Source organism: Cryptotermes secundus, unplaced genomic scaffold, assembly GCF_002891405.2.
Source record: "Cryptotermes secundus unplaced genomic scaffold, Csec_1.0 scaffold598, whole genome shotgun sequence".
NCBI classification, from domain to species: domain Eukaryota; kingdom Metazoa; phylum Arthropoda; class Insecta; order Blattodea; family Kalotermitidae; genus Cryptotermes; species Cryptotermes secundus.
In genome coordinates, this window is record NW_019723311.1 from 275,682 (window position 1) to 291,308 (window position 15,627).

Genomic DNA, 15,627 nt, shown 5'->3' on the forward strand with positions numbered 1-15,627 from the left:
AACGTATAGTAAAGTCCGTGTAGGTAAACATTTATCTGATAAATTTCCTATCCAGAATGGTCTAAAACAAGGAGACGCTTTATTGCCACTCCTTTTCAACTTTGTTTTAGAATATGCCATTAGGAAGGTCCAGGGAAACCAGGTGGGCGTGAAATTAAACGGGACACATCAGCTGTTGGCCTATGCCGATGATGTGACTCTACTGGGTGATAATGTAGATACCATAAAAACTTTAATTAACGCAAGTAAAGAGGTTGGTCTAGAAGTAAACCCAGGGAAAACTAAGTATATTTATTGTCTCGTCACCAAAATGCAGGGCAAAATCATGAAATAAAGATAGGAAACAGATGTTTTGAAAATATGGCACAGTTCAGATATTTGGGAACAACAATAACAGATCGAAACCTGATTCAGAAAGAAATTAAGAGAAGATTGAACTCAGGGTAATGCTTGCTACCATTCGGTCCAGAACCTTTTGTATTCTCGTCTGCTGTCCAAAAACATAAAAATTAAAATATACAAAACTATAATTTTGCCTGTGGTTCTGTATGGTTGTGAAACTTTGTGTCTGACATTAAGGGAGGAACATAGACTGAGGGTGTTGAGAATATTTGGACCGAAGAGAGATGAAGTGACAGAAGGTTAGAGAAAACTGTATAATGAGGAGCTTCATAACTTGTACTTTTCTCCAAGCATAATTAGAATGATCAAGTAAAGGAGGATGAGGGGGGCAGGTCATGTAGCACGAATGGGAGAGACGAGGAATGCGTATAGGATATTGGTGGGATAGCCAGAAGGAAAGAGACCACAGGGAAGACCAAGGCGTAGGTGGGTGGACAATATTAGAATGTATTTTAGAGAGATAGGATGGGATGGTATGGATTGGATAGATCTGACTCAGGATAGGGACCAGTGGAGGGCTCTTGTGAACACGGTGATGAACCTTCGTGTTCCATAAAATGCAGGGAAATTCTTGAGTAGCTGCTGAATTGGCGGCTCATCCAGAAGGGCTCAGCTCCATGAGTAAGTAAGTTTATCGTATACAATATAAGATAAACAAAATTCATTAAATAAGTCGTGTATTTTATTTAGGGTCTAATAATATCAGAACACCGCAGCGGGCAGGAACGAAATTTATTCTGGACATTGGTTTACCCATCTCAGACAGTGGTCTTCAACGTGGGGTGCGCAAAGACATCTTACGGGGCACGTAAAATTAAAATTGTTCACGAATTATACCGGCGTGCCAGAAACAAGCTCAGTCATTTCATTAACAGGTCAAAACAACATTAATAGTTGATCAAATATTTAATAATATAATTTTGCTTCGCTGAAATACCTTGGTTCCTTTATTAATTTTGTATGATAGGCAATAATATACAGGGAGGATTTTAATCGGGTTGGCAAGTTCACGGCTCCGCGCTTCGCCGCGACCGATTCTCTACATGTGGAGGGACGCATGCGAGTTTTGCCGATGACTCAGCGTGCTTGATGGCAGATAACGTTTGGAATGAAGGAAAAGAGTTAACTTCTAGAATTCTACGTGGCATTATGTTCATGCATGGGAGTTTGTTTATATTTTGTCGGCAGTAGGCAGGAGTTAACAGCGCCATGAGCCATTTGTTCTTAGTTAACAGTCAGCAATGTGACACGACATGCTTCGCGATGATTTAGAGGAACGTGTATTTCTGTACGGCACCTACGTGAAATACGGATCTGCTGGAAAGTGTCGGCAAAAATTTAGACGTAAATTTTGTGATGAAATAATTCCCAGCAGACAAACAATTCCTAATTTGGTGAATAAACTTAGAACAACGGGACTCATAATAGAGAAGGAAAAAACATAAGCACCAAGTGCTTACTGAGGAAAAGTTAGACAACATAGGGACCAGACTTGAACATACACCTAGAAAATCGCTGAGGGTCAAAATCTAGTGCAGAAACAGCAACACAAATTCTGAAGTCATCCAGTGAAAGTTGGTGCCTCGCGTGCTGTAAGTGCAAGAAGGATTGTTGTGTGTTTTTAACGAAACAACTAATTTCGAAAGATATTTCCGTGCAGAGGGACAGCGTTTTCAACGCCTCCTGTGATCGGTGAACAAAGGTAAAATCTTCATTCCAAATGATATCGGCATGCTGAGTCGTCGGAAAAATTCGCTTGCGCTCCGCGGCCGTCCAAGCGCCGGTCGCAGTGAAGCGCGGAGCCGTGAACGCGTCAAGTTCATTAAAAACCTCCCTATATTTATTATCTAATAGTTCGATTCTCCTTTTTCTCATTTGGAACTTATTATTTAATACATTATTTTGTATGAAATTTATTTATTTTATTTTAGATGCCGATTATAGACTGTGTATAACTTGAATTATACACCAACAGCTTTGGGGATACAAAGTTGAAGAGAAATTATGTCTGAGGGTACGCGAACAAAAAAGGTTGAATGCAATTGATGTAAGGAACAAGAGCTTACGAACTGCAACTTAAAGACCTGTACAATTTATGTGATAAGGTCAAGTATGGGTGTTATGAGCCTACTTACCTTGAGCCCCGCGAATGATATCTGGACGAAAGGATTAATGTGATCCGCAGAACGACAGAGCGAACTTGCATTGTTGGTTGTGGGGCTGACGATGTCGGCTCGATACACACGCATCGTATAGCGCGCTCTCTGCCTTTCCGGCGTCACTCCATCAGGCATCAGCAAATTGCTACCACCAGACAACATACAATTCTAAGTAGTTACTATAGGATTCTGACGATGGTGTATAACACACTGATATGTTGGGTTTTTGGACTTTATCCATCGTCCTGGTTTTTAAGATAACAAATAAAAACACGACGTTTCGGAAACTGGATCTGTTTCCGTCCTCAGGTGAGCCTCAATCACTGGACCAGTGATTGAGGCTAGCTCTTTCTAACGGACCCAACTGAATAGGTGTTTTCCTTCACCTGAGGACGGAAACAGATCCAGTTTCCGAAACGTCGTGTTTTTATTTGTTATCTTAAAAACCAGGACGATGGATAAAGTCCAAAAACCCAACAAATCAACATACAATTCTCTTGAACAAATTATTCGAGTTTCATGTCACGTATTGCGATATTATCCATTACTTGTTGTGTATGAGCGCATAAAGCAAGGGTTATGCCTATCAGTTTGCCTGACTTTTTCCGTGTTTCATACCCGGAACAAGCAATGGATGTGGATTAAATTTGATATTGCGAGTGAATACTCGAAGTTGCTGGGCGAATTTAATTTTGGCATTTAGGTCTGTCGCTTCTGTATAGCCCGTACATTCCCTAGGCATAATGAAAAGTGGTGATATTCACTTCATTGGTTTGTATTAGTGTGTATATCTGTGTTATAGATGTAATTCTACGGAAGATTGTAGTTTCCAGCTTTACATGACGGTGGCCCTGCGGTAAGCAGAATTAATCCGCATGCTCTTCTTAACTTTGTGTTTGTTTGTGTGGGTAACAAACAGACTTTTCAGTTTGCAATTAAGTATTATTGAGTTATCAATAATAATTCAATTTATTATTGAAACAAATCAAACACTTTTCAGTCTTTCGTTTTAAAAATCAACATATTATAGGTTTTTATGCAATTAATATTTATCAAGATTTTAAAGATGGAGGAATCCCCGACATTTTGCAATTATAATGAACTTAAAGTTACTATATATTTTTCACAGAATATCCCTCGCTCCTCTAACCAAAGTGTCACACTTTGGAAGCCACAGAGCTAAGTAATGTAGAGAAATTGAAAACTAATTGTTTCTTTGGGTACTAATCGATAACCTACTTGAACTTAGGAAAATCATGAAAGCATTAGTAAAAATCGTCGGTCTCCGGACCGGGATTCAAACTAGGTACATTCTCATTCCTAATCAGGAGTCCTAGCCACTCGGTCGCATAAAGATATGCATGTAGCTTACCCCTCAATATCATCTTCATCCTTATTTGCGTCGGATTCTTGCACCTTGACTGTCTCACCTTCCCCGATGACGGTGACGTCACATTTAAGGAAACCTCTTACATCATTATTCTTAGAGTTCCGATCCAGCAGTACTGCCCACTTGTGGTAAAACTGATGATCTGAAACACCACACAGATACTTCATCCTACAGCCCCAAGGTAAAAGCGTGACGGCTTACATTGGATGGACAGAGAGCAATCAGATGTTGACTAACAGTTTGAAGCGAATATGGAATCTGAATCAAATTTTGCTTCGTTAAAAAGCATATGACATCAATGACAGCAAAGCCATACTCGTATTAGGCCTGAATGACTAGGATACACCTGAACAAAACTGCACGAACTGTTCTTGGTAGATATTAAGCATGTGAGACGGGATAAGTCAGTCTACATGATGTCTTGATACCGGCTGGACGACAGGGATTCGATCCTTAGTAGGATGTTCTAAGACACCTCATCGATACCAGATCTGGAACCCACCCAACCACTGAGCCAGAGGATATTGGGCGCAGTTTATCCTACAGTAAAGCGACTACTGACTTTCATGTGCTGCTAAGGTTAAGAATGCATAGAGCTATGTGTCTGCCATCCCCGATTCTCATATACATGTATCTTCATGGAGTGCTATTTGATTGAGTATATGGACAATGGACACTTGAGGGAAGTCCCAGAAGAAAGTCCTTGCTGTCAGCTGCTCTATGTAGTTCGGAGAGCTCGACTTCTGAAGTAGAGGAAATGCGCTTTTTAAACGCAGTAGTAGCGCGAAAACTAATTAGCTAAATCCATATAGCTCAGCCCCGTTTGAGAAGCCATCAGTCGCTCAGCTACTCCGAATTTCCCAGTGTTTCATGGAACTCGAAGATTCGTTACTATGTTCATAAGAGCCTTCCACTCGTTCCTATCCTGAGGCAGATGAATCCAGTCCATACCATGACATTTAAGATCCACCTTAATATTACTTTCCCACCTACGTCTAGGTTTTAATAGTGGTCTCTTTCCTTCTGACTTCCCTACCAAACCCCCAAATGCATTCATCTTCTCCCTATACGTGCTACGTGCCGTGCATGTCCCATCCTTCGTGACTTGATCATTCTAATTAGGCCTATATATGGCGAACAATACAAGTTACGAAGCTCCTCGTTATGCAGTTGTCTCTAGCCTTCTATCACTTATGTCTCTCGTTCCAAATATTCTTCTCAGCGCCCTGTTCCCAGCCAGAGTACTAACCACTACGTATACAAATGATGTTACAAAAACATAGGTCGACAACTTTGTATGACTTCATTGTTATCCAAGACTAGAAGTATTCGGATATTTGGTGTGAACATCACGGAAGAACGAAAGAGGAGCGGATCCAGAAATGTGAACTGAACTCCAGAACTAACGGGCGGGGAAGTCGGTTAAGGCCCATAAATCACTTGGAGCCAGCAGGTTTCTTAGGAGCCGGAACAGGCCAAAGGCCTAAGTCGTGAAGAAAAACAAGAAGAGAACGACGACGATGATGATGATGATGATGACAACGACGACATACAGCCAAATAAGAAATATGAACACCATTAAATACGAAAGTTCAGGTCCCTTCACCCTGGAAACAGCAGAACCACATTTTAAGCATTCTTACGGCAAACGAAGAAAACATTAATCACGTTGTCTTTCGCCACCAAGATGAAGCAGTAGGTTTCTCCGAAACGTGGGCAAGCACCTATTAGAATGCACGGTTTCAAAAAATAGAAAGTAGGAATTTAAACGGCCATATTTCTCTTCTGTACTAAACTTTTTTTTTTTTAAGTTTCTGGATGAATAGACTTGAAAGGATTCTGACGATGGTGTATGCTGTACAGAACTATTAGGCTTATTTTCGACTCTACCCATCATTCCATCATCTGGTATATAGAAGAAAAAAGACCACAACGTTTCGGAGACTCGATCTGTCTCCGTCCTCAGGTGGATGGGGCAGGATGAACCTACTCAGTTGGGCCCGTTACAAAGAGCTAGTCTCAATCTTCTATATACGAGTACCAGACGATGGATAGAGTCCAAAATAAGCCTAATATTTCTGGATGAAGTTGCTGATATATAGGTTGACGGGAGACTCAGTCGGTATATCGACAGGTGACAGGCTGGGTGACCGGGTTTCGATTTTCCACAGGGGCAAAAGATTTTTCTTTACTCCAGAGGGTCCAGACTGGCTCTGGGTCTCACTCAGCCTCCTACGCAGTGGATACGGAAGGCTATTTTCCCGGGCTTAAAGCGGCCGGTGCGTGAACCTGGCCATTCACCTCCATCTAGTGCCGAAGTCAAGAATGGTGGAGCTATACCTCCACTCCCCCATATGTCTTCATGGCATAGGGTTTAATTAATTAAGCACAGGGAAAACATAACCTTGTTGAATAAATACCTCTTATGATACAGAAAGCTGTACGAGAAATGTCAAAACGTAGATCATTCTTGCTAATATAGAGTTACAGTCACCGCATGTACTCACCTGGTTGTTTCCACACCGTGGCGACATCGAAACGCACGCACCCCAGCAGTTTTCTGTTAAACACGAGTCCATGGATCTGATAGACCTGAACAAATAAAGTTTCGTTCAAACAGTATCGTACAGAATGTAAGGCATGTATTAAACAAGAGTGGGAATGCACAATCCGATTTTGATTACGTAGTATTTTCCAAATAACTTCTTTGGTTTCGTTCGCGACTGTATATCTCATGTTAACTTACTGAAGTAGCAGCGGCCGCGCCATAGCTCAAGCGGTTAGTCGCTGCCTTCCCACCGCGGCGGCCTGGGTTTGATCCCTGGTCTGGTCAAGTGGGATTTGTTGTGGACAAAGTGGTCCTGGGGCAGGTTTTCTCCGAGCACTTTGGTTTCCCCTGCCAATCTTCATTCCACCAATTGCTCCACAATCACTCTCACCTATCATCTGGGGCTGGTACAATAGGCCAGAAGTGGCCGCAGTACAAGGGACTCAGTCCCACCCCACTAGCAATAAAAAAATACTGAAGTAGGAAGTTAATTTATTCTTACACACGCTAAGTGCAGTGCATATCGAACTGGCCTGCCGCACCATACAGAAAATATGTCTCCCTCATCTCGTTAAATATACACGAAACTAAACTCCGTGGCTTTTAGTCTGCAAGCGAACTATTCCGACAGAGCGACCGCCGCTTGTCGGTGAAGTTAATGCCAACTTTTGCGGATAGAGGGCGTCGCGTGGTCAGCGTAATGGATTTCAACTGCCGTTAATCTTGTTTTTTTAGATCGGAGCCGCTACTTTTCCATTCATGTAGCTCCTCAATTATCCTCACGAGGCTGAGTGGACCCCGTTCCAGACCCACTACTTCTCGGGAATCGAACCCGGGACCTCTGATCGTTAAATATACATTATATAGAATAATTGTTCAAATTAAATTTGTAGGCCTATGTTCAGTAGAATATATTTCGTCCTAACTGTAAGTTGAGCTTCTTATTAAAATCCGTAATCGATTTGAGATTAAAGTAAATAAGGTACGAGTATGTATTGCACAGGTAGAAGCTAAAATTAAGTTCTCCCGAAAACGTTTAGCTTAGACTTCCGTACCAAATACAGCACTAGTCTAAATTCATTCTAGTTAAACAGGCGAAATGTGCGTACAGACAGACATGACCTATTGGAGGTGTCTTCTTGCTTTGTTCGTTAAACGGAAGTTCCTGCCATTAAGACACTACATAGAGAAACTAGCCACTTTTAACCATTCAGAGACTTGAGATTCGTGTAAACAGTAAATAAAAGTTCACTTCGCACCTCACAGGAAACACATTATTATGTCTCCGCTGCAAAAACCAGCCTATTATTGCTGTTCAGGGAAACAATCGTTAATAGTGAGAACCATACGAGACGCATAAACACATTCTCTGGCCAGAATGCAAAGTGTTATTATGTTAAAACATGTGGTACATACAGTGACCACTGTGCTTAAAAGGATTAATTAGAATTCTGATTTCTAGAAGTTTAGTCAGTCCCTTAATAATTGCTGTATGTTATTTTTTTTTATTATTTTAGGCTCGCAGTTTACCTGTTTAAGGAACTCTCTACAAACTGAGTTCTCGCCGTTTTTTAAATTGTCATTAAGAAACATGAAATTGAGAATCAAAGAAGCAGTAGACTTTCAGTACTTTTCGAATTTTAAATAACGCGAATAGAATTTTTATACAAAAAATAAACCAGTTATTAGATTCCAGTGGGTTCTGACGATGGTGTATTATATTCAGAATTATGAGATTTTTGTACTTCATTCATCATCCGGTATTCTATTAACTAGAAAACACAAGTTTTGGAAACTGGGTCTGTTTCTATCCTCAGGCGAGGGGGGAGAAACCAACTCTCTTGGGTCCCTTACGTATTGAAGCAAATTCAAAGTCCAAGTCACATTGCGACTGACGGACAGTCAGTCAGTAAGTCTTGGTGTCGAGCCCCATCTGGGGCTCATGACCAGATATTTATTACCTTTAACAATTACGGTCTTGTTTCTATGGGGCGCCCTCTCTGACGAGAGGACGGGTCTGCCTTTTGTATGTGCTGCTGGCCCTTGCCAATGCAGTCTTTCTCGGGTCTGAGTCCCTTGGGACTCGAGACCATATTTTACTGTTTCAGATTTGAGACTTCCCTTTTCATCGCCTCCTACGACTCTCAGGGTCACGGTGGAGGTATTTTTGAAGCAAATTCTTCATACTTTCCTTTGATATGACACGGACCGCACAGAAAACGAAGCCTCCAATAATTCTTCGTTGCTGCGAGGACGTGTTTGCAGAGCCGTTGCTTAGCAACGATAGGAGAATACACAGTCTAGAGTAGGAAATTTCTGCTGGTCTGGCCAGCACAGCGATTGTTGGTTCCGAGTCCCACGGGACTCATGACAATATTTTGCTCTCTGACGGCTCTGGGAGCCTTAATGCCACCGCTTCGGCGGTACGTATACAAAAATTGGGGATACACAGACAGATCCACAAACTCTCCTTTGATACGACACGGACTGCACAGAAAACAAGGCGTCCAAAATGTCCTATATTGTTTCTTGTGTTCATTACCGTGGGCACGCATATACCGATCCGTTGCCCAACAATGATAGGAGGATGCACAGTCAGATACACAGAATGATGACAGAGATTTATGAAGTATGCCGCTGAGATTGGCTAAGTGCCATAATATACATACAAAGTTTCACAGAGGTTGGTTCAGGCATTCAGTAGTTGATAGGGGGGATTCACAGACACACAGGCAGTATACTCATAGCGATTCCATAAACATACTTTTATTTTTGGCCTACTAGTGGGAATCTTTTTTTATTGTGGAAAAAATTATTGTTAATACAAAAAAGGCCTACGGCTACGTAATTTTATGCGTAATTCAACTGTTATTTCGGTTGCATGTTGTCGACAATGGATTTAAATACTGTAGTAGTTGCCTCGGAACTTCGAATTAAGAAATTAAATAATTAGAGGAAAAAAGAAACGGAACACAAATGCTACTTTTATTGGAAGGCAATTTGCAGCATTCAAACTACGTATATTGTTAGCATGCACGTTATAATACCGCATCCCGTCAACTAATCTGCGCAGGAAACTGGAAATTAGAATTTCGATAGGAAACGTAAATGTTTCTTAATTCCAGATTTCATGTGCATTAATAAAAACAGGACATATTTGCATCTCCCGAAATTTGTGAGAACATCGGGACACGAGCCTACCTCGGTCAAAACGGGACATACTGGCAGTCTACATTACTGGTCCATTTGGTTTTCTATATTATCCACCCACATTATCATAGTCGCAGGCCCAGATCCAATAGAATCGAGTTCAAGGATATATGTTTTTCGACGTACTTTTCCAACAAGTGACATATTTGTACTTACTGATAGTTTTATTATTTTCTCCGTTAGAAGTGCAAGTGAAGTGGAACATTTAAACGTGAAGTGCTGAAAATAAAAAAAAAAATATTATATAAAATATGTCTGTATAACATAGCATAAATATCCCCAAGTCACTATACATATTGCATAAACTGTATCCAGTATCCTTCAATTGTTACCTATTACAGATTTTTTTACTGGCTCTACAGCCCCCATTGGGCCCTGGCCTTTGATTTTTCACTTTCATGATCATTTCACAGATGGTAGGACTCCTTGGACGAGTGATCAGCTCGTCGTAAGGCCTCTACCTAAATACAGTACAATACAAACAAAGACTAAACAGATACACATACCAAACATTCATGCCTTGAGTGGGATTCGAACCCACGACCCCGGCTTCCGAGCGAGCGAAGAAAGTACATGCCTTAGACCGCTCGGCTACTGTGATAGGCACTTACCTACATATACATAATTAATTATATTTAGCAGGCTATTGTTTGTCGGTTTTTCGTTGTTTTGCAGAGCTGAGGTTCATGAATAAAATCACAAAAACACAACAATAAACAGCAATGCGAAGTATACTTCAAAGGGTATTACATTTGCCGACCTTTGCCAAATAAATTTATATATAGATAAGAGAGTAACTGAATCTGCCGAACTGACTTTCCACGACTTTTCTGAGTTCACAGCGCGGATATTCACGAAAGCCGTGAATTTCTAGTATCCCTCAAGATCTACAATATATAGTAATGGATACGCTGAAAGGGGTTATCTGTGAAAACCGTAGCTGAGGATCGGAATTATTAAATTCTCACGCTATCTTTTCAACGGTTATTTCAATGGCCTTTATTGTTGAAGGAATATGAGAAAGTGGCGGACTGAAACTTCACGGGACCCTACGAGGAGGGACGTTGTAGCTGAAATATTTTTTACAATTCTGGAAACATTTTTTCAAACCATTAATGAAAAATATGAGTAAATTTATAGGAAAATACGAAGATCTTAAAAAAATATCCCTCACTCAAGTGGAATAATAAGTACATTAATTAATAAACGAAATGTTGCCTTGCGTGAGAGTTCTTGATTCGAGCATAATTAAAATCCGACTCTTCAGACTCAAGTTCTGTAGAATATTGAGAAGGGAACAAGAAACTTTAGCTCTTCAGGCAAAGAATTTTCCACTTTTCCACAAAGCCGATGACTAAACCATCATAATTCAGAGATTAAAAAACCGACATAATAACAATAGCAATATGACATAGGTGTTTATTGTAGGCATTGTGGACGCAAAACAATAATATATCACAAGATTTGCGGGTTATCACGGTGGTGGTTATAAAGACAGAACGTTATGAAATCACTGCTGTGAGAGCCTTGAATCCCACATGGCTTCTACTATCCTTGACGATGTAAACTAATATTTTTACCTCATTATAGAAAGGTCGGTCCGTGCTTCGCCTTACTGCAGTATATTGCTTCTCTTTGTCCACTTGAACACAGACCTGTGTATCTATTTCAGACCATGCCAGATGCCTGGCTTCTAAAATTCGTATACAAACTTGAAAATACTTTGGCTTCATATCTGTAGTAAGACAATTTACTAAATATACTGTCACTTGTTACTGCCTAGGCATGGATAATTGGATTTAATGAACGCTTATGACATGTAACTAGAAATAATTATAACACTTTCACTGTTCTGCACACTATAAAAGTCGTTACATCAAAACACTAAAATTTCTGTCTGCTATGCCTTCACTACTCGTTGCTTGGCAGAGACTTCTAACAATGACCTTGTTATATAGCATTGGCACGGACTTCATAGAAAACACCGTTTAAAACAGTTATTGTATTGTTTCGTACGTAGCTATTGTTGCGGGAACGTTTACCGAGCCGTTTCCGAGCAACTGAAGTCATCTCAGGTTCCGCTATTCCAACTGCCTACCTTAAAACAGTTATTGTATTGTTTCGTACGTAGCTATTGTTGCGGGAACGTTTACCGAGCCGTTTCCGAGCAACGGACGTCATCTCAGGTTCCGCTATTCCAACTGCCTAGCTTAAAACAGTTATTGTATTGTTTCGTACGTAGCTATTGTTGCGGGAACGTTTACCGAGCCGTTTCCGAGCAACTGCCTAGCGTCATGTCACAATAATAGGAACCAATGTAACACATCATCACAACGAACTTAAATGCGAATTGTCCACTATTCTTGCGTAGTTGAGGACATTTATATCGCAAGGAATAAGTCCTCTGCATCAGTGAAATTTTGGAGCATTGCATCATAGAAAAAAACGATGGATTCACTTTCACTTACACTTCACTATAGGTTTCCGATTACGTATATGAAGCAGGACGAGCACTGGTCATGACAGAATGAAAAGAGTGCCATTTAATTTTTAATTATATTCTGTAAAGGTTGTTTGTGCATCAACACCATAAATTTTCTTCATATGAATACATTTTACCTACTTGACTTATTCTGAAGAAAATAAAAGGAGGCTAATGAGATCACCATGCTGTCTGTGTCCCATTAATAGCGCCTGAATACAGTGTGACATGAAGCCTTGAAAGCTGAAACAGTGGATCCAGAAGAGACGGCCGTTGCTAGACAACGACTTGGTAAATACGTCCACGGGGCAACGGAGGAGTCTGAAGGCTCCCGTAGCTGTAAGACTGTAAGATAAGGTCGTGAGTCCCTTGGGACTCAAAACCAGGGTTCAATGCTGGCAAAGGCCAGTAGTACTGAGCATTCAGCCAGAGTACACAAGCAACATTAGAAGAAGAGTTGAATGCTGTTTTCTGTGCAGTATGGGATGTATCAAATACTCAATATGTACTGAAAGAAAAGTCAAAAGTAACTCTGACTCTGTACCAGAGAGGTCAGAGAATAAAATAAGAGACTTTACTCGCCCTTAGCCACAGTCCCAAAGATACCAGCCCACGGGTAACATGCAGCTGCCAGCAAAGTTGATAATATATTTGCCCTGTCAGATCAGTAGAGTCAGGAGATCTTTCCCTCAGGGATACAGGTTGCTTCGGTGACCGAGTTAGGGGTACACACTTTGGGAATGATGAAGCACTACACTACTTGAATGCAATGCCTGTGGTGTATTTCGGTATGTCGATATTTATGTCTGCAAAGTTACACTAGGCCTACGTGAGGCTTGCACTTTATTAGATCATGTGTCTGTCGTAACCAAATGTCTACATAAACTTCTCACTTTTTCACGTCAATACTTCACGCTGGAATATCACTTTTAAACTTCGAAAGTATCCTCACTGTATTACTGTCGTTACTATTTCACTATTTTTCGTAACTGTTCAACTATATTCAACTGACTTACTATAGTCAATTCTCCTAATCACTAACCAACAAAAAGAAGCTCCCCTTAATTCTCCAACCACCCTTTTTATAACATCCAGGTAGCCTGGTGTCAGAGCCCCGAGTGGTCATCCTTAAGGGTAACAGTTGGATTCTAATGCTGGGCGCCTGTCCCACATTTGGTATCTGTAGCTACTAAGAGTAGTTCCCCAAAATACTCTTTTAACTAAAAGCATGACAGAAGATAATATTTAAAGCAAAATTATAATGCTAATGACAATATGGAGAGGATACCAGACTCAGATGAAGCGAGGGAACTATGGTTACGAGACTGGGGACCAAGAATTGCTACGTTGGCAAAGGCCATCAGCAGTTTAGCAGTCAGTCAGTCTCTCTGTCAGACCGTCGCAGTGATACACAGAAAGACTGATCCCTCCCCTTGTTGAAGAGGAGGGCACACTTCTAAAACACGTGTACTTGTCTAGGAGAGACCAAAAATCTTGGTTCTAGATCTTGAGACATGAAACCAAGAATGAATATGCTGGCAAGGCCAGCAGCAGTTTAATCGACCGATAAACTGCAAAGGGAATCAAGTGATGGATAAAAGTCGGGGAGTATGTGTGGAGAAGATGGCCAGTTAGCGAGTGAGGGTTCGCTGGAGTCACCCCCAGTAGAATGGAAATGACCAATATTAGTCAGACCCCTCCTCTTGTTGAAGAGGAGACATGACTTCTAAACACGTACATGTCTAGGAGAGAACACAGATCTTGTTCATGGATCCGAACAACACAACCAAGAATTACTGTGCTGGAGAGGGCCAGCAGCAGTTAGACCAACTGATTGACCAAACGACCAACTGTAAGGAAAGTAGGCAATTAGTTCTTCCCAGGATGTCTTGTTGTTTTACATGTTACAGAAGGGTAGAAATTATGATCTTATGAACAATTAAGTTACAGTTAAGTTACAGGTTTGAATGAGGCGGCTATTGAAATTGACAGGAAAATGGACCTTACAGTTTTATCTACAAAGAAAACATAAATGTTGAATATATAAATATTTAACGCATTATATATGAACAAATCACATCAGGTTACATGGAATTTTAATGTGTGTTGCTTAAATAGATAATGTGATTAAATTTCAGTTACATAGCTTAATTCCTTGGTTTCCCACCATGGTCAAATTGCATCATTAAAATAGAATATTTTTCTTATATCAGTACATTAGTTAATTTTGAACTGAACTCTTGATCTCCTGATAAAAACCGCCAAAAATTGATTACAGTCAAGCCTTCCAAGTTAGAAAGAACAGAATATATAACTAGAAAAAAAAATACATTGCACTATAGAAATGTAGAAAGCATGTGAGCCTTAAAAAGATAACTCAGCTGTAAAATGAATTTGGTAATTCAAACAAGCAAACGTGTTCTGTGACATTAGAAATTTACTTGAACATACTTTTTGAGAAACTAATAGTCATTCAGCTAGCTGTGGAAGTGGGAGGTTCATCAGTGTGTTCATAGAGGCCATCCTGTTTCAGATGAGCCCAGTTCACAACCACAAAGTCTACTTCTTCCTTTTAGTATCACCCTCCAATCTATTCCTAAATCTCCCAGGTCCCTTTTCATCATGTTGTCATGAAGTATAAAAATAAATTGCTTAATAATTTCATTGAAAAACAAAGCATAACATATGTACACACTACCATTCAGTACATTCACAATTGGAAGTTACAAACCATGCCTATTAGCTACACCATGTCTGTCTGTCCACATGCAGTAATTCCAGAACAGCTGAACAGATTACCATGAAATTGGGCATTTTCTTCTTAACAATTTCCCATTGAAATTTCAACAGACTTTAATGGTCTAAAATACAGCTTACCTGTTTAGTGCCAAATTCTGGATGATTAAACAGGATTGAGAGTTTAATAATTCCTTAACTTGTACATGTTTCTTACGAGACATTCTCACTTCCCAGTGCCTGGTTCAAGTCAGCATCCATTCAGCTCTACATGTTCTCTTCACAGTCATTGCCATTCTCCTGGAGACTGATTCTGGTCAGGACTCCCAAAGTTCTGATTGTTTCTTCTCAACCACCGCATTTTCCTGAAGCTTGTTTCAAGTCAGCATCCTTTAAGCTCTCTTTGATTTTTCCCAGCCACTCCCATTTCCTTGGAATCTTTTGGATATGGCCTTCTGGGTTGGGACACCATGGAGTCTCTGTTAGTGGATACCAATGTTTTAAGAGAACACACTTTCTTCATCTTCAGGATTAATGTATGAAGACACTTAGAGATACTTCAACCCTGAAGATGGAGGCACAGTGTCCCACCAAAACATAAGCATCTGCCTACACAAGACTACAAGTATCACATACAGTCTGAACAACCACCACCACGTTCCCTGTGCTTTGCATGTTTCTACCCAGTCACTCATTTTTC

General features: G+C 40.5%; 1 protein-coding gene across 1 annotated transcript in view; it reads right to left on the reverse strand.

Annotated features, from left to right (window-relative positions):
• The window catches only part of LOC111861796 (otoferlin), a 69,512-nt gene extending 56,195 nt beyond the window's left edge, over nucleotides 1-13,317 (reverse strand). The window contains exons 1-4 of the mRNA XM_033750458.1: nucleotides 13,234-13,317; nucleotides 6,459-6,543; nucleotides 3,934-4,093; nucleotides 2,538-2,706 (exon numbers count right to left, since the gene is read on the reverse strand). Coding sequence (XP_033606349.1) covers nucleotides 2,538-2,706; nucleotides 3,934-4,093; nucleotides 6,459-6,543; nucleotides 13,234-13,317 — 498 coding nt within the window. The remainder of the gene's footprint in view (nucleotides 1-2,537; nucleotides 2,707-3,933; nucleotides 4,094-6,458; nucleotides 6,544-13,233) is intronic.
• Between the last annotated feature and the right edge of the window lie 2,310 nt (nucleotides 13,318-15,627).